The sequence below is a fragment of the Vigna umbellata genome, chromosome 4 (assembly GCF_029865625.1).
Source record: "Vigna umbellata cultivar VRB3 chromosome 4, Vumbellata_1.0, whole genome shotgun sequence".
Classification (NCBI taxonomy): Eukaryota; Viridiplantae; Streptophyta; class Magnoliopsida; order Fabales; family Fabaceae; genus Vigna; species Vigna umbellata.
Window position 1 is genome coordinate 69293990 of NC_142168.1, and position 20281 is coordinate 69314270.

General features: G+C 33.5%; 3 protein-coding genes across 3 annotated transcripts; all 3 read left to right on the forward strand.

The window, feature by feature from the left end:
• The first annotated feature begins 1451 nt into the window (after window positions 1–1451).
• On the forward strand, window positions 1452–7354 carry LOC148201072 (uncharacterized). The gene is made up of 4 exons (XM_088113126.1): window positions 1452–4461; window positions 4613–4743; window positions 5064–7204; window positions 7283–7354. The coding sequence occupies exons 1-3, from the start codon at window positions 1683–1685 to the stop codon at window positions 6390–6392; spliced, it is 4239 nt and encodes a 1412-aa protein (XP_087969252.1). The 5' UTR covers window positions 1452–1682; the 3' UTR covers window positions 6393–7204; window positions 7283–7354.
• Window positions 6498–8708, forward strand: LOC148201073 (uncharacterized). Its single transcript, XM_088113127.1, has 6 exons — window positions 6498–6518; window positions 7283–7348; window positions 7647–7737; window positions 7896–7972; window positions 8388–8425; window positions 8522–8708. Exons 1-6 carry the CDS (start codon window positions 6498–6500, stop codon window positions 8706–8708), a joined length of 480 nt encoding a protein of 159 aa, XP_087969253.1.
• Window positions 8709–12713: 4005 nt separating this feature from the next.
• Window positions 12714–17877, forward strand: LOC148201074 (uncharacterized). Its single transcript, XM_088111459.1, has 12 exons — window positions 12714–12885; window positions 13242–13441; window positions 13903–13940; window positions 14600–14679; window positions 15122–15189; window positions 15322–15643; window positions 15946–16058; window positions 16137–16202; window positions 16509–16599; window positions 16768–16835; window positions 17205–17242; window positions 17339–17877. Exons 1-12 carry the CDS (start codon window positions 12777–12779, stop codon window positions 17523–17525), a joined length of 1380 nt encoding a protein of 459 aa, XP_087967585.1. The 5' UTR covers window positions 12714–12776; the 3' UTR covers window positions 17526–17877.
• The last annotated feature ends 2404 nt before the right edge of the window (window positions 17878–20281 follow it).

The window sequence follows — 20281 nt, forward strand, 5'->3', positions numbered from 1 at the left end:
ATCTTGGTCCTTTACCTATCTTTGTGTATTTCTTGTTGTTATTGTGTTGTTCTTTATTGTCTTCCATTGTTTACATCCATATATGTTATTTTTATGGTTCTAGTTTGTTCTTTTGCGGAACCATTCGGTTTTTACCACTAAGTTTCCATATACATGTGTTGTGGCGTGCTTTTATATTTTTTTGAGTCTTTCTTCATATATTTGGTTCTGTTTTAATGTCATTTTTGGGTTATTTTTTATTTTTAATTCCATCCATGTTGTCTAGAGTCATGTGTAGTCATTTTTATGTCATTTTCTCTTAGTTCGGGCTTTGCAAAAATCATAAAAAAATATGTCCGATTGGGATTTCGAAATTACACTATATACATCCATTTGAGTGCTTTTTTATTTCATATTTGAGTTCATACTTGTCATTAGATCATTGTCAAGTTCTTAGAGTTAAGTTTCTCTTGTGTTTCTTTGAGTTTCATGCTCTATTTTTGATTCTAGTAAGATTTCTTCCATTTTTTTTTTTGAGTCATGAGCTTTGAGCTACCCAAACAAATTGTCCAGATCTAATTTGTGTTGAAAAACAAAAGTGTAGACAAAAGTAAAAAGCCAAAGTAAAAAAAAAAAGTAAAAGTACAAGCAAGAGCAAAAGTGAAAAAAAAAAGTTACTTTGACTTGAGACTTTGACATGAGACTTTACCATGACACTTGGAGATGATACTTGGACATAATACCTTGACATGACACTTGGACATGACCCTTGGATATGAGACTTGGACATGACACTTTTGACAAAATATTGTCTCTGCCTACATTACACCATTAGCTAAGTGTTTGTAAAGATAAGAAGTAATAATTCTCTATTCTAATTGTTTTTGGTTTTATTCATCTATTCTAGTGCCTTTCTTTAGGTAATTCTTTTGAGTGCCTAGCCTTTGTTTTTAAGCTTTATTTTCTTGATTGTCTTGTTCATTACTCTCTGTTTTGTCTCAACATAACTCCTTTTGAAGAGCTATTGTTCAAATTGGCCCTTGATTTACATTCTCTTTGGATTCCTACCTTTCGGATTTGGTTTGATATTTGGTGTAGGATATTCTTTGGAGGAAAAACGAAATTTGACATAGTATATTGGGTGATCGGAGACCTCTTTGGACCTTGAAACCTTGAGGAAGAGACAAGAAGAAAAGGAGTGAAACACTTTAGAGAGGAACACACATTATTTATTTGTATTACGCATTTTTGAGTTGTAAAATTGTATTGCTTTTGGATTTGTAACTCATGACCTTGTTAGGTATCTTGGGGTAGTCTGTGATACTCAATCCCATATCCTAACAAAGACTTGTAAACCATATTGAAAACGTTTTTAGTTGGTTAAAGTTTGAAGGTTCCAAAGTGCCTTCTAACTTTACCATTAGGCCGCATAGTCTAGTTTAATTGTTGTCTTTAACTGCTTATAATTTATTGTGTGTTTACTTGTGTATCAAACCTAATTCCATTTGAGAAGTTTGGTGCAAGAGAACTTGAGGTAAACTTTGGCTAGGAAAGGCTTGGATTTTAAGTGATCCTTAGTGATTCTCCTCTCTTTCCTGGAAGTGAACTTGAGATTATTTTGCCTCCTTAAATCTCTAAAGGAATTTACTTTTGAAATACAAGTTTGTGTGTGCATTACATATTTTGAATTTTTTTTTTTAAGAATGTCTAAGGAACCTTCTTACCAAATTGATAGTGATTATAGTGAAGAGGCCCAACCAAATTTAGAACAAATGGCCAAGGAACTAAAATCACTAAAACTTTGGCAAAAACAAGAATCCATTTTGAAAGAAAAAGAAAGAGTTGAAAGAGAACAATATCTTGAAACCTTAGAAGAAGAGCTTAGAGTTCTAGCCCAAAAACAAGAAAAGGTCCAAGAAGAGATAAAGAAAAGTAGGAGTAGGAGTCACTCAAGGAGAAGTTCAAAAACTCCCACAGAAAACACATACCCTGAACAAGATAGTAGGACTGCTGCACAATTCTACCAACATCCTCCACCTAGAAGGTATAGAAGGGAGAGTGAACAACCACCAAAAGAGATTAGGATAGACCTTCCTCATTTCCATGGGAAAGAAGATGTTGAGGCATACCTAGATTGGGAAATGAAAGTAGAACAACTTTTTGAGTGTCATCAAATAATAGAGGAAAGGAAAGTTTCCCTAGCCACCTTAAGCTTTCAAGGGAATGCCATGTATTGGTGGACTGCCCTAGTGAGAGAAAGAAGACTCTCCAATTCCCCTCAAGTCCAATATTGGAATGACTTGAAGAGTGCTCTAAGAAGAAGACACATACCTTCCTACTACCATAGAGAGCTTATGGATAAACTCCAAAGGCTCCAACAAAGAACCATGAGTGTGGAAGAGTATAGGCAAAAGATGGAACTCTACATGATGAGGGCGGGAATTAGGGAAGAAGAAGGAACCACAATTTCTAGATTTCTAAGTGGTCTTAATCTTGATATTAGAGATAGAGTGGAATTGTTGCCCTATCAAGATCTTAATGATTTGGTACAAATTTGCATAAAGGTAGAGCAACAACATTTGAGAAAAGGTTTGAAAATTGACCACTCAAACTCATATGTTAAGAAAGACTACAAGAGGGAGGGAAAACAAGTGAGAAGAGAGGAAACCCCTAGGAAATTTGAGAAAGAGAAAGAGAAGCCCAATCAAGGATCATCATCATCCATGCGCACTAGTGAAATTAAATGTTTTAAGTGTCAAGGTAGAGGTCATATTGCATCACAATGTCCCACCAAAAGGATCATAATCTTAAGGGGTGTTGACTCATATAGTAGTGAAGAAGAAGAAGAGAAAGGTGCAAGTGAGGAGGAGAATGAAGGAGAAGATTCCTACCCTTGTGATGGAGATCTCCTCATGATGAGAAGAGTTCTCAAGAATCAACCCAGTCCCCAAGTCTTAACCCAAAGAGAAAACATCTTTCATACAAGATGTAGAGTTTCAAACAAAACATGTTCTCTCATTGTAGATAGTGGCTCATGTTGTAATTGTTGTAGCACTAGGTTGGTGGAAAAGTTAGGTCTCACCATCAAACCTCATCCTAAACCTTACAAACTTCAATGGCTAAATGAAGGAGAGGATTTGAATGTGAACCAACAAGTGGAGGTCAAGCTCTCAATAGGGAACTATGAAGATAAAGTACTTTGTGACATAATTCCTATGGAAGCTTGCCACATTCTATTAGGAAGACCATGGCAATTTGACAAGAAAACTATACACAATGGTCATACTAATGAGATTACTCTCCACCATAAGGAAAAGAAGTTTATTCTTCATCCCCTACCACCTTCTAAAGTGTTTGAGGATCAATTACAAATGAAGAAACTAAGGAATGAAGAGAGAAATGAAGAGAGCATGCATAAGGATTTAAGGGAGCAAATTCCCAACTCTTGCATTCATGAAGAAGGGGAAAGTAGTGCTCTTACCAAGGTCACTCAAAAGGAGAAGAATTTGTCTAAGAAAACATTGAAGAAAACTCTCCTTTGTGAGCAACCTTCCTATCTCCTTTTTTGTAAAGGAGCACTTTCATGCATTACTGCAAATCTAGAACCCAAGTGTCTATCTCCTTTGGATAAACTTTTGAAAGAATTTAGTGATGTGTTTCCCAAAGAAGATCCCAAAGATCTTCCACCAATCAGGAGTATAGAACATCAAATAGATTTTGTTCTTGGGGCAAGTTTACCAAATAGGCCAGCCTATAGAACCAATCCTCAAGAAACTAAGGAGATTGAAACTCAAGTTCAAGAATTATTAGACAAAGGTTGGGTTCAAAAGAGTTTGAGTCCATGTGTTGTGCCCGTGTTGTTAGTTCCTAAGAAAGATGGAAAATGGAGAATGTGTTGTGATTGTAGGGCTATCAACAACATCACCATTAAGTATAGGCACCCAATTCCTAGGCTTGATGACATGTTAGATGAGTTGCATGGATCCATGATATTTTCCAAAATAGATCTTAAAAGTGGTTATCACCAAATAAGAATAAGAGAGGGTGATGAGTGGAAAACTGCATTTAAGACTAAATTTGGTCTATATGAATGGTTAGTGATGCCATTTGGCTTAACTAATGCACCTAGCACCTTCATGAGATTAATGAACCATGTCCTTAGGGATTGCATTGGAAAATTTGTGGTTGTGTACTTTGATGACATCCTAGTATATAGCAAGAGTCTTCATGATCATTTAGGCCATTTGCAAGTTGTTCTCTCCACCTTGAGGGACAACCATCTTTTTGCAAACAAAGAAAAATGCACATTTTGTGAAGATAGTGTGGTATTTCTAGGATTCATAGTAAACAAGCATGGTGTGCATGTTGATCCCACCAAAGTCCAAGCCATTCAAGATTGGCCAACTCCCCAAAATATAGGAGAAGTTAGGAGTTTTCATGGTCTAGCATCTTTCTATAGGAGATTTGTCCCTAACTTCTCAAGTATAGCTTCACCTCTCAATGAGCTAGTAAAAAAAGATGTGAAAATTTGTGTGGGGAGAGAAACAAGAGTTGGCTTTCAAGCAACTCAAAGAAAAACTTACCAATGCACCCATTTTATCTCTTCCAAACTTTTCAAAAACTTTTGAGATAGAATGTGATGCAAGTGGTGTAGGAATAGGTGGAGTTTTGTTACAAGAAGGACACCCCATTGCCTATTTTAGTGAAAAACTAAATGGTGCCACTCTCAACTATCCCACCTATGATAAGGAGTTGTATGCTCTTGTAAGGTCCCTTCAAACTTGGGAATATTATCTAGTTTCCAAGGAGTTTGTCATTCATAGTGACCATGAGTCACTTAAATATTTAAGGGGACAACACAAGCTAAATAAGAGACATGCAAAGTGGATGGAATATCTAGAACAATTTCCTTATGTGATCAAATACAAGAAAGGAAAATCTAATGTTGTGGCTGATGCTCTTTCTAGAAGGCGCAATCTCTTTTCAAAACTTGGAGCACAAATTCTTGGCTTTGATCACATGGGAGAGTTGTATGAACAAGATGACTTCTTTTCCTCCATATATTTTCAAATTGTCAAAAGAAGGCTCAAGGAGGTTACTATGTGTCCAAAGGGTATTTGTTTAAGGAGGGTAAGTTGTGTGTGCCTCAAGGTTCCCATAGGAAACTCCTCATTAAGGAGTCGCATGAAGGAGGTCTCATGGGCCATTTTGGAGTTGATAAAACTCTAAACATTCTTCAAGAGAAATTCTATTGGCCCCACATGAGAAAGGAAGTTCAAAGGTATTGTCATAAGTGCATTGCTTGTTTACAAGCCAAGGCTAAAACTATGCCTCATGGTGTGTACACCCCTCTCCCTATTGCTTCATCCCCATGGGAAGACATTAGCATGGACTTTATACTTGGTCTACCTAAGACTCAAAGGGGATTTGACTCTATCTTTGTGGTTGTAGATAGGTTTAGCAAAATGGCTCATTTCATACCATGCCACAAGGTAGATGATGCAAGTTACATAGCAAAACTCTTCTTTAGAGATGTGGTAAAATTCCATGGGTTGCCTAGGACCATTGTCTCAGATAGAGATCCTAAGTTTCTTAGTCACTTTTGGAAAACACTTTGGTCTAAACTAGGAACCAAGCTTCAATTTTCAACCTCTAGTCACCCACAAACTGATGGACAAACCGAGGTTGTGAATAGGTCTTTAGGAACCATGTTGAGGGCTATCTTGAAAGGAAACCACAAATCTTGGGATGAGTACCTTCCTCACATTGAGTTTGCATACAATAGGGTGGTTCACAAAACTACCAAAATGTCTCCTTTCGAGGTTGTGTATGGTTTTAATCCTCTCACTCCTTTAGACCTCATACCTCTCCCAAATCCTAGTGATTTCATTCATAAGGAAGGAGTGTCTAAGTCTGAATTTGTGAAGAAAATGCATGAGAGGGTAAAGTCACAAATACAACATCAAACTGAGAGATATGCCAAGTATAGTAACAAGGGCAAGAGAGAAGTGATCTTTGAAGAAGGAGATTGGGTTTGGCTCCACTTAAGTAAAAATAGATTTCCAACACAAAGGAAGTCCAAACTCAACTCTCGTGGTGATGGACCTTTTAGAGTAGTTCAAAGGATTAACAATAATGCATATAGGCTAGAGTTGCCTTGTGAGTATGATGTAAGTGCTACTTTCAATGTTTGTGATCTAACCCCTTTTGTAGGAGATTTGGAGCAAGATGAAGATGAAGAGCCTCAAGATTTGAAGACAAATCCTTCTCAAGAGGGAGGGGATGATGAAAAACTCCTAGCTAAGGGTCCAATCACAAGAAGCATGGCCAAACAAATTCAAGAAGGATTAAAATCATTTCCAAAAGAAGGAGCTAAACTCTTATTTACTTGGGCTATCATGAAGTATTTCTAGACCTTGTATTAAGGGTCAAGTAGTATAGGGTATATTTTTAGGCCTTGTATAATGGGCCAAGTATTGTATGGTTTGTAATATTAGCTTAAAAGAGTGTGTCCCACCATGGGACATGATGGCCACATGGCAAGCTCTTAGTGAAGACACTTCTTAAAAAGGAAGTGACCATGTGTCACTTTCCAAGTGGAGAAACTCTTCCTAAAGTGGATTGCCACATGTCACTCTAAGAGTGGAAAGCTTTTGCAAAAGTGGATTGTCACATGGCACTTTAAGAGTGGAGAAACTTTGCAAAAGTGGATTACCACATGAGTGGAGAAGACTTTACAAAAGTGGATTGCCACATGGCACTCTAAGAGTGGAGAAACTTTGTAAAAGAGGATTGCCACATGTCTCTTTAAGAGTGGATAGTTTTTAGGGTTTCTTGTCTACTTTGGAGACACCTTTATCTATAAATAGAAGGGTCTCCTTCCTTGTAAAATCACTTGATGAATTTGAATGTTATTATGCCAAAATGTGTGCAAACATATCTTGTCTCAAGTCAAGGCTAGAGCATCCCATGAGGTCCCTCTAACCACCCTTCTCTAGAGTTGGCCCAACCTCTCCGGAGATCCATCCAACACCTCCATCCTACCACAAATACTCACCAAAAACCTCACCAAAATTGTGAGCCCACCACCATATCCATCGCTTCCGCACAAATTCCACCTCCATAGCTTCATCTTCGTGCTTTGGCCTAACCTAGCTCGAGGAGGACGCTATCACTTAAGCTATGGAACAAAGAACGAATTAAGACAGCCACTGAGGTCCTGCAGGTAAGTTTTGTTAAATTCATCATAATAATATATTCTAAGAATTAGATTTTTTTCATTTATGTTTTTGATGCTGTGTAGAGTATCTCCTCGAAAGTTGTGGAAACCTTGGATAATCGGCCACTCTCTATAAGATTAAAGGGACTGGTATGCATCTACTTTAAGCACCATTTTACTGATATTATTCATATGAAGTGCTTCTTATCTGACAAGATATAGAATGACATTCCTACTAGTACGTTCACTAAATTTAGAATGAGGTAATCGAACAATATGCAAGTTAAAAGGTCGATATGTAGTTTTTTATTTCCCTTTTGAAAGCCTGCGTGTAAACTTTTAGGCTTCCTGAAAGATTTCCTACCGTGTCTGCTAGAAACTTTTACCATCAAATTGATCCTCTTTGTGATTTTGTTTGATATCTTTGACGAGAGAAACTTACTTGTAGGAATGCATGAAAGGCTCTTTGGCAAAAGCCCGTGTTCTGTATGCTCCTGTGGAAGAAATTGGCAGTGAGGGCCGTCTTTTACGTGCTTGTCGTATCCATATGTGGATTGTTCTTTTTGATTTTTTTTTGAGCGGTGGTGTTTAGTTAAGGATTCATTTTTAGTTTTATGAAAAGCTCATATAATTATGGATCAGTGTTTGGTTCCTGATTTTGATTATATATTGTTCTCAAAGAATTGTTTTTTCTAAGCATTTTTAGAAGTCATTATTGATGCATATGTTGAAGCTGGACTCGTCTTAGAGAGTGATGCTAAAAACAAACTGAAGGTAAACTAAATTTATCCGATTCATATCCGTTGCTTTTGTATGAATTATAAAGAAGTGTTTGTTTTAACTCACCTTCAATTAAATTACTTTATTAAAGGCCATTTTTACTGTACTGATCTACTGTTTATCATGTAAGTTTTTTATGATATATTGTATTTTTCAATTTCAGAATGTGTCAGATTTTTCTTAATATGGTGTCAGCTCATGTTTTGGTATATAAATCATCCAAGCATTTGTATATTAGGGACAAATTCCCATGTACCGAGTGTTCTTTGTACATTACTTTTAAATTTTAATTATCCGAATGATAATCCCTTTCCAGCATCAGATTATGAAAGTTTGGAAATACTAATTTTTTTTCGAGGCCCTACTAGGAAACCTTAACACCAAACTATATTTTTCTCCTGTTTTTCAGCTACACGCCACTGTGATGAACGCAAGGCACAGGAAAAGGTGCTACTCCCCCCGACCCATTTTTTCTGCTCGACAATCTCCTTTGTAAAGTTTTGGTGATTTCTCAGTAAGCTGATATGTGCTACTTGTGTTTAGGAATAAGTGGAAAAGAAAGGTTGATTCTTTTGATGCACGAGGCATATTTGAGCAGTATGGATCGGAGGACTGGGGGCAGTATCTTATTCATGAAGCTCATCTTTCGCAGAGATTTTCTTTCGACGAAAATGAATACTATCATTGTTGTGCTTCAATTCCTTTTCCTGGAAATGTGCATGTGGAATGATTGATGTTTTGTTCATTATTACCGCACTATCTTTTATGTGGAATAAGGATTTAAGTGGTAGTTTCATGAAATATATTAAACTTTCTACCAGTTAAAGAAAATGCCTGCGGCTTAGATCAATTTTCAGTGTTAGTGTTTTGTTATTAGATGAAAGAGTAGTGAAGATTAGTATTTTTTTTATGACGTACTTTTCTGACGTGACTTTGCTGTTTGACTTTGCTGCCTGACCTTATATTTATAAGTCATCTAATGGATTTTAAACTAATACAGATCCAATAGAATAAAAACAAACATACTTTTATATTGGATCAGTTACTTATAAACAGTTTATTTACCTTTAATCAAATATCTTTAACTATTTTATTGTCTGTTGGACTATTAGTCTAATAATAACTTGAAAGTTGGTTCAATTAGGGTCTAACATTGTTGAAGTAGCATATGGACCTAACAGTCGTGTTTGGATCAAACGGTTCATACTGTATATCATACAATTAATATTTTTTTTATGGACATGATCGTGTGTATGAAAATAATCTTAGATTAATCATGTATGTTTGGTTAGAAAGTAAGTAAAGTCGGTTTAGTAATTGTTTTTTTTGTCAAATGACAGTTTGTATTTATCCAAATGATTGTATCTTGAATTACGAAATTTATATCCTATATAAAGTGAGCTTAAATCTTTCGTCTCTAACGTTCATCCCCTCCTGTTAAATTACCTTGATTTATTTTGGAATAATCCAATACAAAAAAGTAGAATTTAGCCCAAAAATATTAAGTAAACTTAAATTATATATACCTCATAAAAAAATATTATTATATGAAAAATTGGCAGATAAAGATTCCTTTGGCAGAATTACTGTCTTAATAGTAACAAAATACCAAAATTAAATTAAAAATATTAAGCACTTATTTCACTAAATAAACATTCATTTCTTTTCTTGGATAAAAATAAGAAAAATTAAAACAGGGGAAAGTGGGTCTGCCAGCTATAAATAACTGTGAAGTAGCTTAGAGAAGTTCTTTGATTAGCAATTGTGGCTTATATGAATGAATCTTTCTGGAAAATTGATCAGTATAGGAAGAAGGGTTCCTATCTAATTGTTTTTTTGGTGCTTAGAAATGAACAACTTTAAGCTGTGTTTAAAACATGTAACGAAAGCTCCATGACTAACTACCACACATTTCATGTTCCAGTTTGGCATATGTAGGAAAGGACAAAATCATCATGCTGGATGGATAACGGGTCGATATTCAAAAGCATTTTTTTTTCATTTTCATCTTTTCAAATCTCTTCATACATTCATTTTTTTTTTTAATTTCAGCATCACATTGTATATTTTCTCCATAAATGCATGTGAAACAATTTTAGTGCACGAAGTATCTAATTCTGAGCCTAGTCTAAAGGAGATGATCTTGTTCTCTTTTTTTTAATATCGTTTCATTTTATTTTCAAAATAAATTGAGAGTAATGTCTTATTCCATGTTTTATGTCTAATTAAAATGATGGACTTCTAAAGTGTCATTTTAGCCACTGATGTTTTAGGGAAAAATGGTGTGAATAGTTGAAAAAAGTTAAAATTCTTCTTCGTTTTGAGACCTTATTAACAAAAGAACATTATTCGTCAAATCACCATTTCACCCTTGTTCATGTTGAAGTTCTGTCGTTCATTGACCTTAAATTTTTGTCTTTATTTCCTGCTTTAGGTTTTCGATCTCTTTTTTACAACATTGATAATTTTATGTTTTTTGCTTTGTTATGCATTTTTGGAATTATTTTTTTTCATGAAAATTAGCTTTTTCCTCTTTCTTGGTTTTGCATTCTTGTTTGGGTTTGTTTTGTTCTTTTATGGTTGTGCATTGTAGGATTTATTGTTTGGTGTCCTCTTTTGTTGATTTGACTCTGTTTCGTTTTTGTTTGTTTGGATGTTATGATTTTCTATTTTTACAGTAATGGAAGCCATTTCAGAAGAAACTGAAAGCAAAGTAAGTAAATATATATAAGTGAAATTGTTTTTTATGTTGAATCTCGTTTTCTAATAGTTGATTGCTTTATCTTTTGCTCCATATACTTGTTTATAAATTTTTAATATAAAAAATATTTATTCTGAAGTTAATGCACCTCTAAGGTCATCAATGGTAACAATTATGACCACATAATAAATCAAAAGAGAACATCCAAAATGAGTAAAAAAAACATGCAGAATTGGGTGGGGAACATAGTTCAACTAAAATTTTGGACAAGAAGGTTCACCCCTTCTTCACACATATTTAATTGAAAAATAATTCATTCTCATGTTAATGAACTTCTAAGATTATCAATCACTCTCTTCTTCGACATGTTTAATAGAAAAAATATTCGTTCTCATGTTAATGCACCTCTAAGATTATCAATGGTGGAAATTATGATCACATAATAAACCAAATATGTCAATAGAAAATCTAAAATAAGGAAAAAAAACTATCCTATAGAATTAGGTAAGAAATGCAGTTCAAATAAGCGAGAATGTGCGTGTAAACTTTTTCACATGAAGGTTTAAACACTTGTTCATCAATTTTCAATAGAAACAAAAATTCATTTTCAAGTTAATGCACCCATAAGATCATAAAATGGTGGAACTATGACCACTTAATAAACAAAATTTGTCAACAAAAAATCTAAAATAAGAAAAAAAACCTACAGAATTAGGTGGGAAACACAATTCAAATAAGTGAAAACCCGTGTTTAAAATTTTTAACAAGAAGGTCCACCTTCTTTTTCACAAATGTTAAATACAAAAAAATCGTCATTCTCGTGCTAATGCACACCTAACATCATCAATGGTAAGAATTAAGACAACATAATAAACCAAATCTGTCAAGAGAATATAAAAAATGAGTAAAAAAATTCTTCAAAATTAGGTTGGGAACACACTTCAAATAAGTGAGGACCAAATTATTTTTTTCCTCATTTTAGATTTTTTGTTGACAAATTTGGTTTACTATCATCCTTAACCAATTCTATAGTTTTTTTTACTCATTTTGAATGTTTTGATGATAAATTTCGTTTGTTACATGGTTTTAAATCCTACAATTGATGACCTTAGGTTGCATTAACATGTAAATTAATAATTTTTTCAAAAAATATATGTGAAAAAGTTTGTCGACCTTTTTATAAAAAAGTTTATACGTAGGTCCTCACTTAATCAAACTACGCTTCCCACCTAATTTTACAGGTTTCTTTCATTATTTTGAATGTTAAATTGATAAATTTGATTTATTATTCGGTCATAATTTTCACCGTTGATCACTTTAGGAGTATGAGAATGAAAATTTTTTCTATTAAACATTTATGAAGAAAAAAAAGTGAAATTTCGTGTCCAAAATTTGTTCCATTGCCAAATTTGATTTATTAGGTTGTTATAGTTGACACCATTCATGACCTTATATAAATGCATGAACACCAAAATGGATATTTTTTATATTAAAAAATTGTGAACAAGTGTCCCGATTTTTGTGTGGAAAAACAAAAGCAATCAATTATTAGAAACAAGATTAAAAAAAGCACACTTACCTTATGTTTAGCTTGTTCAAGAACTTTATTATTGTAAATTGTTGTAAAAATAGAGACAAAGGCTTTTTGCCACTAAAACATAAAATTCACCCAGACGTCACACGTCAGTTACTGACTCACCCACGCCATGTCGAAACTTATTCCAACGCTCCCAGCGCACATTAGAACTAGCCATTACGCCGTGTTTGGATATTGTAAACAATTCGACAAAATAAAACTCCGTTACCTCAAGTCGAATCTTTCTTAATAGAAAAACTTTAAACAAAACAAAGAAAGAAAAAAGAAAAATTGAACTCACCAAACAGGCCTTGCCCTCAGCCGACATTTGAGCACACATCCTTATCCATTCATTGGGATAATACCTTGCAGCAGGTCTCTCACCAGGTTCGTCTAACAAACAATTTTTCTCACAAAATCAGGAACTGCGAATTTGGTATCTCGATATTAATGTTATGATCTGCAATTTTAAAACTATTGTGTTTGAGCACACACTTGGAGTTATCTTCTGATTTTTTTTTATGACGGGTGGTAGGCAGAAGAAAATATATCTTGAAGACCTTAGCATGGAACAGAAAAATGTGAATTCTATATGGAGACCAGTTGCCACTAAGGCCAGTGCTTGTGAAGGTTTGTCTTTTTTTGTCCTGGGACATGCCGCTGTTCAACTTCCGGTTGTAGCAACTACCAACAATTTTGTGTTATGCCTATGATTTTTATTATTTCTTTTGCGAAATGTGACATTTTGGAACTAGTTGCTTTTTTCTTATATTTATATGCATACGGTCTAGTTCCTCAATCAAAATTAGCATTTTTGTATATTTCATGCTATTTACTTGACAATCACTCGATGCTATGGGGTAGTATGATTTTTGAAAAACATGATACTTATTACTCCGTAGGATAAGAGTCTGGGTAGGCCGGTTATTCATATTATATGATCTGGTTTTTACGAAAGCTTGATAAAGGTGCAATTGTTGAGTCAGATCGAGGCACAGTTCAGGGAACGGGCGGCAGCACATCTTCCACTGTTTCAAATGATCATGTCATGAAGGTAGCTACTGAAGCTATAGATGCAATAGCTAAATCAGCTACTAGTTCAAGCCAATTGCAGGATAATGTTGAAAACAGAGTGCTACGAGGAGATTCTTCTGTCTCCTCTGAAAAGCATTCCATTTCTGTGCAGGCAAGATTATAATTTTTCACATCCTTTTACTTTACTTGAATTGGTAGTTCATATTTACGAAGATACAAACCAATATTTGTTCTTTGCGTCTGTTACATGCTGACCATACATCTTTAGTTAGTTCTTGCTCGTTATGTTTAGGTTTCATGCAGTATTGGCTGCTTCATGTACGTTAAAGGTTACTCTAGTGCTAGAATTAGTCAGTTTGTTATGAATTCAACAAAATAAGGAAGGAATTCATAAGAAGACTTTCATTAAAGCTTATGTTACTGATATGTTCTCTCCTAGATTTTATTTGAATCTTTCCGTAGTTTTAATTGTTTGCTATTTGTTGCTTTTTCAGAATATTTCATTCGAACTATCTTTCTTGGTCCTTGGTTTTGGTCTCTTTTCTGATTATGTTCGACAGTCAAGTGCTTTAGTCTTTCATCTCTGTTTTAATTTTGTGTTTTTTTCTGCAGGTCGGTGCTTCTCTATTTCGTTTTATTAAAGGAAAAGGGTAAAACCTATATTTTAATTTCTCTTTTGGCATAATGGCATTAATAATAACATTACTTAACCAACTTAAGTAGATAGATATCAGATGAAGAGAGGCTCAATATGACATTGATAGAAACTGTCTGGGAAAGAAAAAGAAAATGTAAACTTTAATTGCTATAACCGGCTCCTCCAATGTGAAGTAGAAAGAATTACAATTCAAGAACGTATAATCTTGTAAGATTACGGAATAATCTTACCCTCGCAAGATTGTGTAAATCTTGCTTCTCTATTTTATAAAATTCCTCAATACCCCTCTCTGATTCCCTCTACCTTTATTTATATACAGAATATTCCCCCTTGACCCACCTTTTCTCCCTATTATAAGGATTTCTAATAATAGGTATACAAACATAGGTGAAATTGATGAAGAAAAATAATTTTATGATTGTGAAGGAACAGATGAAAATATGCTTTGATAAAATAGGCTGAAAAGAATAGTTATATTCATGTTAGGAATTGTATCAATTTTGACTTGAGATTCATGTTGCCTACATCATGTGGGATACGATTGCCCTAATCTTGTTGTTGTTGTTGTTATATCAAAGGGAAAGGGTAGAAGATTGTTCTTATGACATGTTAATTAAATTAAATGCTTCTATATACTTGATACTATTTCAGGGGATCCACACAGAAAAGGATAGAAGAGCAGATGGGGGTTAAAATAATAATACCTACTTCAAAAGAAGAGGATTTCATTTGTAAGTTTTGGTTACCTAATCTGCTGTCTATCTTGTGTAGGTCAGCTTTGAGATAGTTATTCTTTTACCTTGTTTGTGTTTTAACTTCGATTATTGTCATTCTTTGAGATATTTAAGTTAAATTTGATTTGACATAATTCTCTTTCATTCAAAAGAATAGAGTGTATTGTCATTTGACAATCATAATGATGTCAATAGGTCTTTGGTTCAAGTTGTCTTTTCACTCTTTCTAAGCAAAAGTCCAATTCCTTTGAAAGGCCAAAACATAAATATGTGTAACAGGAGCATGAGATTGGTTGAGTGTGAGATACAGAACTTCTGTTTAAAGTAGAGGCTCCACCCTCCTCTATAGCCTGGGAGCTCCTCTAAATCATGATTACTCTCATAAGAGTGGATAACGGAATTTGATATCTTAACTATTCGATATAAATGTCTATGGCAGCCATTGAAGGCATTTCAATCGACAGTGTGAATTCAGCTTCGAAGAGGATACAGGATATAATTGATGAGGTCAGTTTGCCTTTCTGGGCAGTCTCTCAGATTCACTCTTTGATTATATTTATCTCATTTTTGCTTTTTGTTTCCTGTGTTTACTTTGCTGTCACAGACTAATATTCTGGTGTTTTCTTGTTTTTATGACAGAGTGTTAATAGTCGAAATCTTGATTATTCACACTTCATATCCCTTCCACTGGCAATTCATCCTGAGTTAGTTAATAAACTCATTAATTTTCAACACTCAATTTCGGGAAATGTTTCTTACAAGGATGAGAGCACTGATACTGATTCCAATGAAGAGGAGGGTACTACTGACCCCAAAGGTGTGGATCAACTGCCAAAGGAAAATGCTGGTGTTGCAGTTGAACTTAAAGTTGATGATAACAGTGAATCAGTTAAAGTTAATCTTTCCAAGATACCCCTTGTCAGTTACAAACCTAAAGCATCCAAGTCTTCTGCTTCATCTGGTATCAAAACAATGAAATTTATATTATAGCGGAGGGAATTTGAATCAACAGTGAAATTATATCCATTTCACGTGTTTTGTTATATTACTGTTCTCCATCATTTTCCACTTGTGGATCTTGTTCCATGAATTCTTGTTAAATTATATATGGTGTCATGACTACTTCCCAAACCCTAAAACATGTCCATATTACCTAGTAACCTGTTGTTTTCATGGTTAATGAATTTACTTTGTCATGTAAAAACTCAGCAGGGATGACATGTTTATGCTAAATAACAGCTTTTCTGTTATTTGCTCTTGCAGATCTGGGTATTGACAAATCTACATTCATCAAGCCTAAAACATTTCACCTTACAGTACTGATGCTTAAGCTATGGAACAAAGAACGAATTAAGACAGCCACTGAGGTCCTGCAGGTAAGTTTTGTTAAATTCATCATAATAATATATTCTAAGAATTAGATTTTTTTCATTTATGTTTTTGATGCTGTGTAGAGTATCTCCTCGAAAGTTGTGGAAACCTTGGATAATCGGCCACTCTCTATAAGATTAAAGGGACTGGTATGCATCTACTTTAAGCACCATTTTACTGATATTATTCATATGAAGTGCTTCTTATCTGACAAGATATAGAATGACATTCCTACTAGTACGTTCACTAAATTTAGAATGAAGTAATCGAACAATATGCAAGTTAAAAGGTCGATATGTAGTTTTTTATTTCCCTTTTGAAAGCTTGCGTGTAAACTTTTAGGCTTCCTGAAAGATTTCCTACCGTGTCTGCTAGAAACTTTTACCATCAAATTGATCCTCTTTGTGATTTTGTTTGATATCTTTGACGAGAGAAACTTATGTTTACTCTTGTAGGAACCCATGAAACGATCTTTGGCAAAAGCCCGTGTTTTATATGCTCCTGTGGAAGAAATTGGCAGCGAGGGCCGTCTTTTACGTGCTTGTCGTATCCATATGTGGAGTGTTCTTTTTTATTTTTTTTTGGAAGGTGGTGCTTAGTTCAGGATTCATTTTTAGTTTTATGAAAAGCTCATATAATTATGGATCAGTGTTTGGTTGCTGATTTTGAGTATATATTGTTCTCAAAGAATTGTCTTTTTCTAAGCATTTTTAGAAGTCATTATTGATGCATATGTTGAAGCTGGACTCGTCTTAAGGCGTGATGCTAAACGCAAACTGAAGGTAAACTAAATTTATCCGAATTATATCTGTTGCTTTTGGATAAATTATAAAGAGGTGTTTGTTTGAACTTACCTTCAATTAAATTACTTTATTAAAGGCCATTTTTACTGTACTGATCTACTGTTTATCATGTCAATTTTTTTATGATATATTTTATTTTTCCATTTCAGAATGTCAGATTTTTCTTAATATCGTGTCAGCTCATGTTTTGGCATATAAATCATCCAAGCATTTGTATATTAGGGACAAATTCCCATTTACTGAGTGCTCTTTGTACATTATTTTTAGTTTTTAATTATCCGAATGATAATCCCTTTCCAGCATTAGATTATTAAACTTTGGAAATACTATTTTTCTCCTGTTTTTCAGCTACACGCCACTGTGATGAACACGAGATATAGTCAAAGGTGCGACTCCCCCCACCCTTTTTATCTGCTCGACAATCTACTTTGTAAAGGTTTTGGTGATTTCTCAGTAAGCTGATATGTGCTGCTTGTGTTTAGGACTACGTGGAAAAGAACGGCTTATTCTTTTGATGCACGAGGCATATTTGAGCAGTATGGATCGGAGGACTGGGGGCAGTATCTTATTCATGAAGCTCATCTTTCGCAGATATTTTCTTTCGACGAAAATGGATACTATCATTGTTGTGCTTCAATTCCTTTTCCTGGAAATGTGCAGGTGGAATGATTGATGTTTTGTTCATTATTACCGCACTATCTTTTATGTGGAATAAGGATTTAAGTGGTAGTTTCATGAAATATATTAAACTTTCTACCACCCAAAGAAAATGCCTGTGGTTAGATCAATTTTCAGTGTTAGTGTTTTCTTATGAGATTGCAGAGTACTGAAGATTAGTTTTTTTTTTTTATGGACATGATCGTCGGTGTCAAAATACTGTTTTCGATTAATCATGTTTGGTTAGAAAGTAAGTAAAGTCGGTTTAGTAATTGGTTTTTTGTGTGTCAATGACAGTTTGTATTTATCCAAATGATTGGATCTTGAATTACGAAATATATGCTATATAAAGTAAGCTTAAATCTTTCGGCTCTAACGTTCATCCCCTCGTGTTAAATTACCTTCATTTATTTTGGAATAATCCAATACAAAAAAGTAAAATTTAGCCCAAAAATATTAAGTAAAATTAAATTATTTATACCTCATAGTAAAATAAAAATATTATTATATGAAAAGTTGGCAGATAAAGATTCCTTTGGCAGAATTACTGTCTTAATAGTAACAAAATACCCGTTAAGAAGTAATTAAATTAAAAATATTAAGCACTTATTTCACTAAATAAACATTCTTTTTTTTTTCTTGGATAAAAATAAGAAAAATTAAAACAGGGGAAAGTGGGTCTGCCAGCTATAAATAACTGTGAAGTAGCTTAGAGAAGTTCTTTGATTAGCAATTGTGGCTTATATGAATGAATCTTTCTGGAAAATTGATCAGTATAGGAAGAAGGGTTCCTATCTAATTGTTTTATTGGTGTTTAGAATGAACAACTTTAAGCTGTGTTTAAAACATGTAACCAAAGCTCCATGACTAACTACCACACATTTCATGTTCCATATGTAGGAAAGGACAAAATCATCATGCTGGATGGATAACGGGTCGATATTCAAATGCATTTTTTTTTTTCATTTTCATCTTTTCAAATCTCTTCATACATTCATATTTTTTTTTAAATTTCAGCATCACATTGTATATTTTCTCCATAAACGCATGTGAAACAATTTTAGTGCACGAAGTATCTAATTCTGAGCCTAGTCTAGGAGTTGATCTTGTTCTCTCTTTTTTAATATTGTTTCATTTTATTTTCAAAATAAATTGAGAGCAATGTCTTATTCCATGTTTTATGTCTAATTAAAATGATGGACTTCTAAAGTGTCCATTTTAGTCAATGATGTTTTAGGGAAAAAATGGTGTGAATAGTTGAAAAAAGAAAGTGATGATGGACACTTTCCACCCAACTTTACTTTTGAGGGCTTTTCATTTAAGTTTAACTTCCCACATTCACGGTGTAAAGATTTCATATTGTAAATTTTTTGGTGATTTTAACTTTTAAATGTTATTACATAAAAATTAACAACTTATTTTATAAAATAAATTGCAATTGGATAACCACACAATATTTTCATTGATAATGCACATAATTTTTATATTGTACCTAACAAGTGTAAAAGAAAAAAATTGCTACTTTATTTAATTAAATTGGAGAACAGAGAAACTAGTAAAATGAGAAGCAACTTGAATCTAGATTAATGATGACATGATCCTAATTAACCAAACTAGCTATTTACAAAAAGTGGTTTCAGCGAGAAAAAAAGAGAGGGGTCAAAAAGTGTTAAAGACTATACTTGATTTAGTTCCAATTCGCCGACCACAGTTTTCATGATCATGGAGCATTATGTGACATTAAGACCCAAAAAATTGCTTATATTGAGGCATTCTAAACAGCGTAATGATATATTCATAACATTTTTTTAACAACTTTTTAACATTGTCAAAAAAAAGTCATTGGTATAATTAACATGATTTTTTTAATGAATGAAGTGATGTGAAAAACTCATTTTGAGATATTTGGTTTCGTGGGTTCATATTAAGGATTTAAAATTCTTCTTCGTTTTGAGACCTTATTAACAAAAGAACATTATTCATCAAATCACCATTTCACCCTTGTTCATGTTGAAGTTCTGTTGTTCATTGACCTTAAATTTTTGTCTTTGTTTTCTGCTTTAGATTTTCGGTCTCTTTTTTACAACATTGAAAATTTTATGTTTTTTTGCTTTGTTTTGAATTTTTAGAATTATTTTTTTTCATGAAAATTAGGTTTTTCCTATTTCTTAGTTTTGCATTCTTGTTTGGGTTTGTTTTGTTCTTTTATGGTTGTGCATTATAGGATTTATTGTTTGGTGTCCTCTTTCGTTGATTTGACTGATTTTGTTTGTTTGAATGTTATGATTTTCTATTTTTACAATAATGGAAGCCATTTCAGAATAAACGGGAAAGCAAAGTAAGTAAATATATATAAGTGAAATTGTTTTTTTATGTTGAATCTCGTTTTCTAATGGTTGATTATTTTGTCTTTTGTTCCATATACTTGTTTATAAATTTTTAAAATAAAAAATATTTATTATGAAGTTAATGCACCTCTAAGGTCATCAATGGTAACAATTATAACCACATAATAAATCGAAAGAGAACATCCAAAACGAGTAAAAAAAACCTGCAGAATTGGGTGGAGAACATAGTTCAACTAAAATTTTGGACAAGAAGGTTCACCCCCTTCTTCAAACATATTAAATTGAAAAAATATTCATTCTCGTGTTAATGAACCTCTAAGATTATCAATGACCCTCTTCTTCGACATGTTTAATAGAAAAAATATTCATTCTTATGTTAATGCACCTCTAAGATTATCAATGGTGAAATTATGATCACAT

What these genes read in the sequence shown, in the direction of transcription:
- LOC148201072 (XM_088113126.1), top strand. Translation starts at nt 1,683, where the DNA reads ATGTCTAAGGAACCTTCTTACCAAATTGATAGTGATTATAGTGAAGAG. An exon ending in ATTTGTCCCTAACTTCTCAA is followed by an intron (nt 4,462 to 4,612) that starts GTATAGCTTCAC and finishes CTTTTGAGATAG; the next exon opens with AATGTGATGCAAGTGGTGTA. An exon ending in ATAAGGAGTTGTATGCTCTT is followed by an intron (nt 4,744 to 5,063) that starts GTAAGGTCCCTT and finishes TGTCAAAAGAAG; the next exon opens with GCTCAAGGAGGTTACTATGT.
- LOC148201073 (XM_088113127.1), top strand. Translation starts at nt 6,498, where the DNA reads ATGGGACATGATGGCCACATG. An exon ending in CTATAAGATTAAAGGGACTG is followed by an intron (nt 7,349 to 7,646) that starts GTATGCATCTAC and finishes ACTTACTTGTAG; the next exon opens with GAATGCATGAAAGGCTCTTT. An exon ending in ATGCTAAAAACAAACTGAAG is followed by an intron (nt 7,973 to 8,387) that starts GTAAACTAAATT and finishes CCTGTTTTTCAG; the next exon opens with CTACACGCCACTGTGATGAA.
- LOC148201074 (XM_088111459.1), top strand. Translation starts at nt 12,777, where the DNA reads ATGACGGGTGGTAGGCAGAAGAAAATATATCTTGAAGACCTTAGCATG. An exon ending in AGCATTCCATTTCTGTGCAG is followed by an intron (nt 13,442 to 13,902) that starts GCAAGATTATAA and finishes TTTTTTCTGCAG; the next exon opens with GTCGGTGCTTCTCTATTTCG. An exon ending in AACACGAGATATAGTCAAAG is followed by an intron (nt 17,243 to 17,338) that starts GTGCGACTCCCC and finishes GCTTGTGTTTAG; the next exon opens with GACTACGTGGAAAAGAACGG.